The sequence below is a fragment of the Aegilops tauschii genome, chromosome 1, assembly GCF_002575655.3.
Source record: "Aegilops tauschii subsp. strangulata cultivar AL8/78 chromosome 1, Aet v6.0, whole genome shotgun sequence".
NCBI classification, from domain to species: Eukaryota; Viridiplantae; Streptophyta; class Magnoliopsida; order Poales; family Poaceae; genus Aegilops; species Aegilops tauschii.
In genome coordinates, this window is record NC_053035.3 from 310,428,309 (window position 1) to 310,439,827 (window position 11,519).

Sequence of the window (11,519 nt, forward strand, 5' to 3'; positions counted from 1 at the left end):
AATTACCTTTTTTTAGGTGAATCCATGAATTACCTGTTTTAAAACAGTTAGTTAGGCTCAAAGAATCCACGCAAAAAAAAAAGAGTTAGGCTCAAAGAAGAGACGGGCCCGTATTACCACTTTTTGACTATGATTCTCGTAATCCCTTTTTACTAAACTAACCACGTGACACATGTGGTAAGTAATTCAAACTATTTTAAAAAATAAGAAGACTTGGTACGAAACTCAACGACAAGTAATATGAAGTGGAGGGAATACCTTATTTTTGTAGATTTTTACTAATTCAAAATTTGCACTAGATGGACGATGCGGATCACATGAATGGTGTTACGAGATTTCAGTGGATTGTCTTTATATGGCTTTGAGAGCACATAAGTTTCAACATCCACAACAACTTGCCTCGAGGGATTGAATCATAATTCCAGCTTTTTTCATGTGTCATATGCAAAAAAAAATATTTTTATTTTGAAAAGGAGGATGACCCCTGACCTCTGTATCTGGGAGATGCATGCGGCCATTTTATTGATTATGCTCGAGGACCTTACAAAGTATAACAACAATATGCCTGAATCTGCCATCTTGCAACATCTGCTGCTACTCCTATCCAAATGATGAAGGGGTGCAAGCTGGCCCACATACCCAGACCTCTCACCTAAGCCTAACATCTAAAGCCGGAGGCCCCGACCGAGCCATCTGCCGGGTCCGAAGCTCAAACCGGTCCGACGCACTCACATGTGTCGTCACCGCCATCTTCCACTGGTCCATCTTCAGAGCAGATTGAGGTGACAACCTTGGCAGGTCCTCCGCCATCGACGCCACCACGACACCAAACGACGACCTCCACCTACACGAGCCTTGGCAGGTCCTCCGCCATTGACGCCACCACGACGCCAGACGGCGACCTCCACCTACGCGAGTCCATCTCCAAGCAACGGACGTAAATCCATGCTAGAATAGGGCCGCACCACCGCCGTCGCCCACCACCCACAAGCGCCACCCAACCCCAAGGTTCCCAAAGCGGCGCCTTTAAGAAGGGAACGGCGCCGTGAGCGGCGCCACCGCCCAACAAAGTTAGGGCTTTCGCTCGGGAGACCTAGGTGAAGGGGAAGTGAGGAGATCAGTCCATACCGACGCCTCCAAGGAGGGGAACGGCGCCCTCAGGCGTCACCGTCGGCGCGGCCGGTCATGGCCGGCCAGGGATTTCGCCCGAACTAGATCCCGCCACCAGCACCGCCTCCTGTACAGAACCGGCGACCAAGAGGAAGCACGGCCTGACCAGGCTGGCCCGCACGCCGAATAGGGGAGGCGCCAGATCGCACGCACCGACCGCCGCAGAAGCCGTCGCCGGCGGCCAACGACCACCGGATCCCACCGCCCGCGCGGCCGGGACGCCAGATCCACCGCCCGCACGGCTGTTAGCCGGCTGTGCCTTGCCAATGGAGCCGCCACTCCAGATCCGGGGTTCCCCACGCAGAGCCAGGGCAATCGAGGCCCCGCCGCCACCATCCTTGGCGCCCCGGGCTTGCCCGGCGGCTGCCTCAGGTGGCGGCGAGGAAGGGAAGAGGGCGGGGGTGAGGAGGAGGGACGACTAGGGTTGGGAGGAGGAGGGCGGGGGGTTACCATGTGTCATATGCAAATAGATTTTTGGACAATATTCACATTTTTTGGGTTCTTTTGTACATGTTTTTTGGGGTCAAATTTGGGTATTTTTTTCCTCTTTGTATTTTTATTTAGTTCTATGATCCAAAGATGCTCTGGATCATGCAGAATTTGAACTGGATCTGGTGAAATCCCTCAATGCCATTCGAACTTGTAGTGTTCCAAACAAGACGAGAAAAGAATGGTGAAACTTGGACACTGTCATATTTCAAGAAGACTAGCGGATATGGGCATCTCCAATGAGGATCATCAAAATGGTATCAAATATTCAAACTGAACCGTCCGGGCACTTTTAGGCCTTCAACACGGATCGTCAAAATCAGGTCGGACCCGGCCAGCCGTACGGAACCCACAAGTCGGCCCTAAATTGGGGTGTGTGTGTGGGGTGGGGTGGGGGGGGGGAGGTCTCAGGGAGTCCGGACGTTCTCCACGTCGGACTCCAATACCCCAGACCCACCCAAAAACCCTATCTAGTGCTATAGAACCCTCCGTGCATTCACTCCTGCTTGACTGGCGTGTACCTGGCTACGACAGTTACTTCAGGAGATGCATCACGATGTCTCCCAGGCTATGGTTGTCTACTGCGACAACGTCTCTGCGGTGTACCTTTCCGCCAACCCCGTTCATCATCGCCGGACTAAGCACATTGAGCTGGACATTCACTTTGTGCGCGAGGAGGTGGCCCTTGGACGTATTCGGTTCCTTCATGTTCCGACCGCACAACAGTGCGCCGATGTGATGATGAAGGGACTGCCGACTTCCACCTTCGAGGAGTTTTGTTCCAGTCTCTGCGTCACTGGCGCCGCTTCGACCGCGGGGGGGGGGGGGGGGGGGGGGGGGGGTTTGAGTATATTATGTACGTGTATATTGTGTATTGGGCCCACCTCCTAGTTTCTCTGTATAGTCGAGGTTGTGGCCCCCCTCTGTACTCATATATACGTGCCTGGTGCATCGATCAACGTATTGCGATTGCACAGCCCATACTTGTCCTTCTACAATCAGGTTGGAAAGGCCCAAAGACTCGTAAAAAAACTGGCAGGTAAGAGCAACTCCAACGGGGCGACCCATTTCGTCCGCGGCCGTCCGTTTGGGTCGGCGCAGACACAAAAGGCGGCCCAACGCGCCGACCCAAACGGACGCGCGTCCGTTTTTCGTCCGCGGGCGACCCATTTTTGAGCCGGATTTGCGTCGGCGCGGACACGCGACGGACGCGCGCGCGCTCGCCTACTCCTGTCCCCGGACCCGCTGGTCTCTAGCACATTGCCCTCCCGTCTCACCCTGGGCCAACAAGCAACCCTCCCGCCTCCTCCGTCGCCGACGCCGCCGCCCATTTTTTTCCGGCGACTCTTCCAGCTGCCGCCGCCTCCACATCCGCCCAGCAACGCCGCCCCTCCCCCCCGTCGCCCTCCGCCGCCGTTTTGCCGCCGGGGAGCAAACTGCTTCCGACCGCCACTTCCCCCACCGCACAGCCGCCCCGCGACCAAGAAGCCGCCTCGCCGCCCCTGCCACATCCGACCGGCACGCTCGTCGGACGCCGTCACCCTCGTCGGACGCCGGCAGGGCAGCTAGCTTGTCTGTGGGCGCCGCGACTCCCCTCGCCGGCCGTCTTCAACGTCGACGCCCGCAAGCTATTCAACAGTTTGCCAAGGTACGAAATGGACTCCGCCGACGAGTTCTTTTTCCACAATTTCCTTTGCGACTCCGACGTTTGGTCGTCCGACGACGAGGAGGAGATATTGGCTGCCGTGGTGGTCCATCACCACCTCAACAACCAGCGGCCGTTGTTCCGTGGCTCCATTCCGGGCCACCTTCCGGCGTTGAATCGCAACCAAGAGAGCGGGCATTTCCTTCTCTGGAAGGACTACTTTGATACAACAAACCTGTTGTTCAAACATAACAAATTCCGCCGCCGGTTCCGTATGAATAGTCATGTTTTTAACCGTATTAGAGAGGGAGTGGTCGGCTATGATGACTACTTCGAGTGCAAAGAGGATGCCGTCGGCAAGATTGGTTTCTCCTCTTATTAGAAATGCACTACCGCCATCCGAATGCTTGCATACGGAGTGCCCGGTGATCTCATTGACGAGTACGTCCGTATGAGCGAGTCTACATGCCTAGAGTCCCTGTATAAGTTCTGCAAGGCTGTTATTGCTGTGTTTGGCCCTGAGTACTTGAGAGAGCCGACAACTGAAGATACAGCCCGTTGGTAATGAATGCCAGCAGGGGCTTCCCCGGGGATGCTTGGCAGCATAGACTGCATGCACTGGGAGTGGAAGAACTACCCTTCTGCTTGGCAAAGGCAGTATAAGGGACATGTCAGGGCTTGCGCTGTCATACTAGAGGCCGTGGCGTCTCAAGATCTCTGGATCTGGCACTCTTTCTTTGGCATGGCTGGATCACACGATGATATCAACGTGCTTCAGCGCTCGCCGGTGTTTGCTTGGCTTGCCGAAGGCAACAGCCCACCGGTGAACTTTACTGTCAACGGTCACAACTATGACAAAGGGTACTATCTGGGTGACGGTATCTATCCTCAGTGGACCACATTGTCAAGACAATACCCAACCCTGTCGGAGAGAAAAGGAAAAGATTTGCCCAAGAGCAAGAGAGTGCTAGAAAGGATGTCGAGCGTTCCTTTGGTGTTTTGCAATCTCGATGGGACACCGTTCGGTATCCTGCTAATACTTGGAGCACGCAGAAACTGTGGGAGGTGATGACTGCTTGTGTGATCATGCACAATATGATCGTAGAAGACGAGTGCCCGGAACGTCTGTACGATCAAGGCTTTCAGTTTCAGGGTGAGAATGTTGTGCCTGAGCATTGAGTAGCGGCAACATTTGAGTAGTTCACTCAATTTCATGAAGACATGCGTGATTGGGAAACTCACGTACAACTGCAAAATGATTTGGTTGAGCATATGTGGGCTCATGTTGTCAACCAATAGATGTATCTTCTTTTATTCGTTTGCAAAATTATGTGAAACATGTTTATTGGTATTTGGCTTGTAAAACTATACTATTTATTTGGACGGCCAGACTATTTTGGCTTGTTAAAACATTTTCATTTGACAATATGTTAAATGCAAATCATGTAAAATTGGCCGGCCAGCCGGCCACGCCGGCATATATAGATTGGCGCGTTGGACGCGCTGCCGACCCATATAAAAAACAGGACGGACGCCGGACGGGCGGCCGACCCAAACAGACAAAAAATGGACGAAATCGCCGTGTTTAGGTCGGCCCGTTGAAGTTGCTCTAAGGCAAGCTGAGAAGAGAACGGTCAAGGACGGAGGGAGGAGGGAGCGGGAGAAGAAACATTTGAAAACGCCATAACCATTGATTTCACAGCTATAGAGTAGCAACACGTAGAGGGTAGAAACGCACTGCACCACCACACACACACGCCCTGCAACCTGCCAAGCCATGCCAATTCTACTCGTGATCAACTGACACCACAGTTTGAGCATACCGAGCAACCAGCGGCAAATGCAAGGCGACACCATTAACATAGTACTTCCAATTTAGGACACTAAGCGAGACGGTTCGGATCATTACAACGACGAAATAGTACTTTGTAGTAGGATCATTAGTCCTAACTAAGACCGATCGGCTTCTTTCGACGCCGGCGACGGCGCCGGGGAGGTCGGGGTTGTCAGCACCGCCACGCCGAGACTGACACGAGCTCGGCGCGTTGCCAGTAGAGGCAGAGCGAGCCCGGGGCGCGCTTCTCGACGCGGAACCCCCGCACGGGCACCTTGTGCAGCAGCGACTCGGCCTGCGACTCCGCGAACGTGCTGGCCTGCACCGGCGTGAACCCGGCCGACGCGAACACGGCCCGCCACGGCAGCGGCGCCTTCTCGATGGACGCGCGGTGGCGCCCGACCACGCATTGCTCCACGGCCGGCTGGACCAGGAACCGCTCGATCTTGCCGGCCGTGTCCGGGTCCGTGCCCACGGCGTCCACGGACTCGAGGAGGAACACGGTGGACTGGAACGCCTGGAACAGGTGGGCGGCGAAGGGCAGCTCCGTGCGGTCGCACCCGCGGTCCACGGACACGACCACCTTGGCGCCGAGGCTCTTCACGAGGCGGAGGACGGCGGGCATTGCTGCCGCGTGTGCGGCGCCGACGGGGAGGTGGACGGCAAGGGCGTCGCCGCCAGCGATTGCCACCAGGTCCGCGGGATCGAGGGTGTCGATGTTGAAGACGGTGAACTGGAAGAACACGCCGAGCTCGGCGGCGAAGCTGGAGAGGTTCTCGTGGATGAGCTGCAGCTCGAGCGGGTGGTGCGACGCCGGCGAGACCAATGCGGTGACCTTGAGCGCCGTTGCCGGGCGGCGCTGCGCGAGCTCCTGCATCAGCGACGCCCACTGCTCGCCCATGCCGATGTCGAAGTCGAGCACGTGGATGCAGCCTGCGCCGCGGAGCCCGTCGAGCACCGCCTGGACGCAGGTGAGGTGCGCGAACTGGAGCACCGGGGAGACCTCGGAGAAGGCCTTGTACGCGCCGAGCTTGAGGACCACGTCGTACGGCGTGGACGCCGGCGGCGCGGGCGTCTCTCCGTTGGGGGAGAGCGCAAGGCGCAAAGCCTCCTTGAAGTAGAAGGCAGAGCGGAGGAGTGGCGTCCCGGCCGCGGGGGCGGCGGGGAGCCGATAATTGAGCCGCGCCAATATCTCGCGTGCGCCGAAGGCGTCGCCCGCCTCGGCAAACTTGGCAGCCTCGGCGAGCTGGTCCACCGTGGCGGCCGCCTCGTCGTTCGCTGTCCCCGCCTTGGGCTTCAGGGCGGGGAAGAACCCGCCCGCCGGAGCGAGATGCCCCTGGAAAGCAGGCAGCTTCGGCGCCGGCGCGCCTGCCATCGGGTGGTGGCGCTTGGGCGGCGGCGGCGCCGACTCGAAAGACGGGTGCGCGCCAAAGAAGGCCGCGTGTGGCTGGGGGTGGTGTTGGTGCTGGTGGAGCAGGAAGCTGGGCGCGTGGCCGAAAGGGGCCCCCTTGGCGTCCTCCATGGCCGGCGCGAACGGCGACAGGCTGGGCCCGAGAGACGCCGCAGGCGGCGACATCATAGACGTGGCGTGGTCGAGCTCCAGAGCGGGCGGATCCATGACGCCGGCCATCCCCGCGGACGCGTCCTCGCCGCCGCCAATGATCCAGCGGAGGAAGGTGCTGTCAGGGCCGGCGAGCCCGGGCGGCGCCGTGCCGTCCCACCCCTCGCCGGCGCCGAGGCCCATGCCCATGTCGAGCGGCGCCAGCTGGTGCGCCCACTCCTCCTTGACCCCCGCCGCGGCATCCTCCCCGGCCGGCCATGCCTGCTGCTGCGGCGGCGGGGAGACGTTCTTGCCGTCGCCGCCGGGCGCGAGGCTCGCCACCTCGGACGACAGCGCGGAAGCCTCGGAGGGCGGGCTGGGGCTGGGGCTGTGGCGGCGGTCGAGCACGGACGTGGGCTCCGCCCAGAAGCCGGCGCTGAGCTTGGGCTGCTGCAGTCTCCCCGCGTGACCCTCTCCACCAAAGGGCATTCCTCTCATCTAGCCCGGCAGCAACACCTCATACCACCAATCCCCGCCACGCAGCAAGAGTTGGGTGCTGGTCTAGTCTAGTCTTCTCCTTCCTCCGTCGACCTCTCCTCCCTCGTCGCTCCCTCCAAAGTTGGCTCTGGTGTGGAGTCTACGGGGCCATTAGTAGTGCACAGTCCTAGTAGTAGGGAGCTAACGCTACCGCTACCGCTACCAGCAGCACCACCCTTGTACTGCTGTCGCTGTGGCCCCTGTCCCTCTCCTCTTTCCTTTGCGTGTGGGGTGTGAGTGAGGCTGTGGGGGGAGAGCGAGAGTATTTTATTCTCTTGGCAGCGTCTTGATCTTGAAATGATAGCGTGCAACATGAAAAAGGCGATAAAGTGGGAGTGGCCTTCTCTCCCTCCCGCTGAGTACTTGCCTTGCTCCTCTCCTCTCCCTCTCCTACTGCTTCAACTAGCCAGTCTCTCATCTCTCGGCCACTTTCTCTTTCGCTGCAATGGCTTCCCCACTGTAGCTCACGGTTCGGTGGCAACAGAAAGAGAAGAGAGAAAGAAAAAGGCTGTGCAAAATTCCTGATGATGCATCCGCGGACATAAAACTGTTTGCAGGAAGGAAGGAGCAGTACAGTTGTGGCTCGCTCGCCCGCCTCGTCTGCATGTGCGCTAGTTTCCATGCCCTGCAACAAATCTATCTGCTCATCTAGCCTCCCTCCTCTACCTGCTAGCCAATCTTTACAACTGTTGTTGTCGTGGAAAAGTCTTCCACCATTTTAGTACTACTACTAGTGATTTGTTTGTGTGCACGTCCTACTTGAAAAGTTTCAGTTTATCAGGAACTGCTTGTTCCACTAGGAGTATTAATTTTAGCTTTGCTGGGCGTGATTAGATTTCATTTTTCACTATATCAGGAGGGACAGAAAAGTGCCAAACTCTGGCATGCAAGGACCCCCTGAGAAATTCGTTCGTGCAGTCAGTGCAATCAATGCTCATTCCTTTGGTCACCCCACACCAAATCACAAGTGGCACCGTGCCAGTGTTATCATGAATTCACTCATGGCCGCGTCTTCCTTCACGCAGTTGCCGCATCACTATTTTTCAGGCTGGCCAGGCCAGGAGTATATATGTTCAGGCTTGGAGTCCCAAAGATGAATGAATAATCAACGAGACACCGGGAAAGAGGATGAAACAGCAAAGTTAGAAAGCTGAAGCAGCTGTTTGCACCAAAATGCATCATCATTTCACTCACTGGCGTCAGCTTTTGACCCCTGACGTCGTCCAGTTAAGCACTCTCTCTCTCTCTCTCTCTCTCGATCTCGATTACTTTGCTTGAGAGCACGCTAAAGCATCATTGCTTTTATCCACAAAAGGTACCATCTTCAGAGTCAGAGCTGTGCTTAAATCTGGAGTTAATTACACCTGGGTACATAAACTTGCGCGGCGGTAACGGATTCATACACAAACAAAAAAAACCCTATAAAAGTCATACACCAACTCTGATGCGGTAACGTTTAGCTACAAAATTGTCCGAAACGTGCCAACTGGGCTGCCACGTGGGAAGAGAAGGCTCGCGGCTGGTCTTGGGCACTTTTCTACATTCCCCCTTGTGTAGTACAATATTTGTAGATCGGTCCACGCGTCCAGATAAGTACAAGCAGCGGTTCGACCCGGTGCTCAGAAACCCCCCTTAACCCCTGGCCTTCTCCGCCTCTGCCTCGACGCCGTCGCCTTCTCTGCCTCAACGCCGTCGCCTTCTCTGCCGCCGGTTTGGACGCCGCCGCCCATCGACGCGGCATGGAGCCGCTACTACGGGGGCCCGGGGAGTTCCCTCCTGAGTACGGTGCGCGCTCGATCAACCTCGTCTCCTGCTGGGTTGCCCCCTTGTCCTAGGGTTTTGATCGGGCTAGGTTCTTCATGATTTTGGTGGAAAGATTGATGTTTTGTTGCTGCAATTCATGCGATGAAGGGAATGTAGGCATTCGATAGGACGATTACTGTTGTTTTGTTGCTTTCCATGTTGGCTTGCGGTGGTAATGATTTGGGGGTTAATTTAGGGGTTGTTCTTGGATTTGAAGGAAGATGTGATTGTTGTGATGTATGCACTCCCCTGTGATTACTGTGATGGATGCCCTGTTATGGGTATGAATTGCTCTGCCCTTGCTGTCAAAATTCAGATATGGCTCTGTACTTGCTGTCAAAATTCAGTTAGTGAATGTTGCAGTGAATTCAATTAAGTGGTGATAAATGTTGTTAATTATTTATTGGTGTACTATATAGTCAAAAGAACTTCATTTACTACTGTGGTTTGCATCATAGTCTGAACAAAAAATCTGTCTTTTTTTTGCAGTAACTTCAGGAGAAGAATCCTGTTGTTCTCTGTAGCTTTTGAGTACAATGGCATATTTATTGGGCAAGGAGTGAACAGATCATATATTGGCAGCAGTTACTGTGAATTTGACTATTGTCATGCTGACACTTGGTCCTTAGATATGTTGACGTTTTGCCTGAACAAGTTGGATTACTCCCATGGTTATCCACACCTACAAGTGTACTGGTGCTTGCCAGGCAAAGACATAGTAGATGGCCTTGTTTGTGTGGATACTGAAGAGGTCATTGCTGCTATGGTCAATGCAAGCAAAGAATGTAAGACACTGCTGTTAATAGTGGATGAGGAGAACAAGATAAGAACTTTTTATGATGATGTGATCCTAGATGGGCCCCCTCTGCCAAGGGTAATTACTCCAAGGAAATTGCCAAGGTCTGCTGAAGGAGAGCATGGAGAAGAAGAACATGGAGAAGCAAGAGAGGAAGCAGAGCAGGGAGAGGGAGAAGATCATGGACATGAAGCAGAGCAGGGAGAGGCAGAAGATCATGGACATGAAGCAGAGCAGGGAGAGGCAGAAGAAGAGCAAACAGAGCAGGGAGAGTTTCAAGGAGAAGAAACTGACAGTGATTTTGATGAGAGTGAATATGATGTTGAAGATCTAGATGATGATTTGTTTGTGGAGAATGTGGATATAGATGTCCATGATAACAATGAGAAGGAAGGGTACATTGAAGAAGAAGACCCTTTAGATGATGATGATCTAAACCCGAGCAAGGATGAATTGTCAAAGTTGCAGTACACTTTCAAAGCCTACAATCCAGCAGTGGATCTGAATAATCCAGTTTTCAGTGTTGGTTTGGTGTTTGGTGACATGAAAGAGCTGAGGATGGCTTTGGATGCATATACTGTTAGGAACAGAGTGAAGATCTATAAGAAAAGAAATGAATCTGAAAGGCTTAATGCAGTTTGCTCACAAGGTTGTCCTTGGCAACTAAAAGCTTCAAAAGACAATAGGACTAGTAGCATTGTCATAAGGCAGTACAATGACACTCACAAATGTCAGAAATCATTTGATTCAAAGTGTTTGACAGTTAAAATTCTCACACAGAAATTCATTGAGGAATTCAGAGACAACCGGACCATGGATTTGGGTACGTTTGGTAAGAAGGTCCAGAGAGAGTTCAAACTGCTACCAAACAAGATGAAATTGGGAAGGGCCAGGAAGGCAGCTCTAGACCTAATTCATGGGGATGAAGCAGAGCAGTACAACTTATTGTGGGACTATGGGCAAGAACTCAGAAGAGCTAATCCTGGCAGAAAATTCATAGTTTCCACTACCAAGGTGAAGGAGAAGAATGATGCACTGCCAAAGGATCACCTGTCCTCACTCTATTGGTCATATGATGCTTGCAAGAGAGGTTTCCTAAAGGGATGCAAGCCAATTATATTTGTGGATGGCAGCCATTTGAAAAGTAGGTACAAAGGTATATTGTTGAGAGATGTGGGAATTGACCCAAATGATTGCATCTATCCAATAGCTATGGGAATGGTAGAGGTTGAATCCACTTACACATGGGAATGGTTTTTGACAACACTAAAAAATGATCTGAATATTATCAACACAAGCCCATACACTGAGTGACAAGCAAAAGGTATTGTTCCTCATCCATTGCATTAATATGCATGCTTTATGTATGAATTGCATGGGCTACTTCATATGAACTTATGTGAAAATCCGTTGCAGGGTTTGATAAATGCTGTTGAAAAAGTTTTCCCAGATGCAGAGCATAGGTTTTGTGTTAGGCACCTATACCAAAACTTCCACAAGAAATTCAAAGGTGAGACATTGAAGAATCTGCTGTGGGCCATGGCCAGATCTACAAACTTACCAAGATGGAATGAGAACAGAGAAAAAATGAGAGAGGTTTCCATCGATGCTTACAACTGGTTAGAGGGAAAGCCACCTAATCAATGGGTGAAAAACTTCTTCAGTGATTTTCCAAAATGTGATATTCTTTTGAACAATATGTCTG

At 53.4% G+C, this 11,519-nt stretch overlaps 1 protein-coding gene across 1 annotated transcript; it reads right to left on the reverse strand.

Moving 5' to 3' along the window:
- Positions 1 to 4,975: 4,975 nt before the first annotated feature.
- Positions 4,976 to 7,454, reverse strand: LOC109770185 (scarecrow-like protein 6). Its single transcript, XM_020328898.4, has one exon. The coding sequence runs from the start codon at positions 7,174 to 7,176 to the stop codon at positions 5,311 to 5,313; it is 1,866 nt and encodes a 621-aa protein (XP_020184487.2). The 5' UTR covers positions 7,177 to 7,454; the 3' UTR covers positions 4,976 to 5,310.
- Between the last annotated feature and the right edge of the window lie 4,065 nt (positions 7,455 to 11,519).

Bases quoted from the DNA above. Each gene is read 5' to 3' on its own strand.
- LOC109770185 (XM_020328898.4), bottom strand. From the start codon at position 7,176: ATGAGAGGAATGCCCTTTGGTGGAGAGGGTCACGCGGGGAGACTGCAG.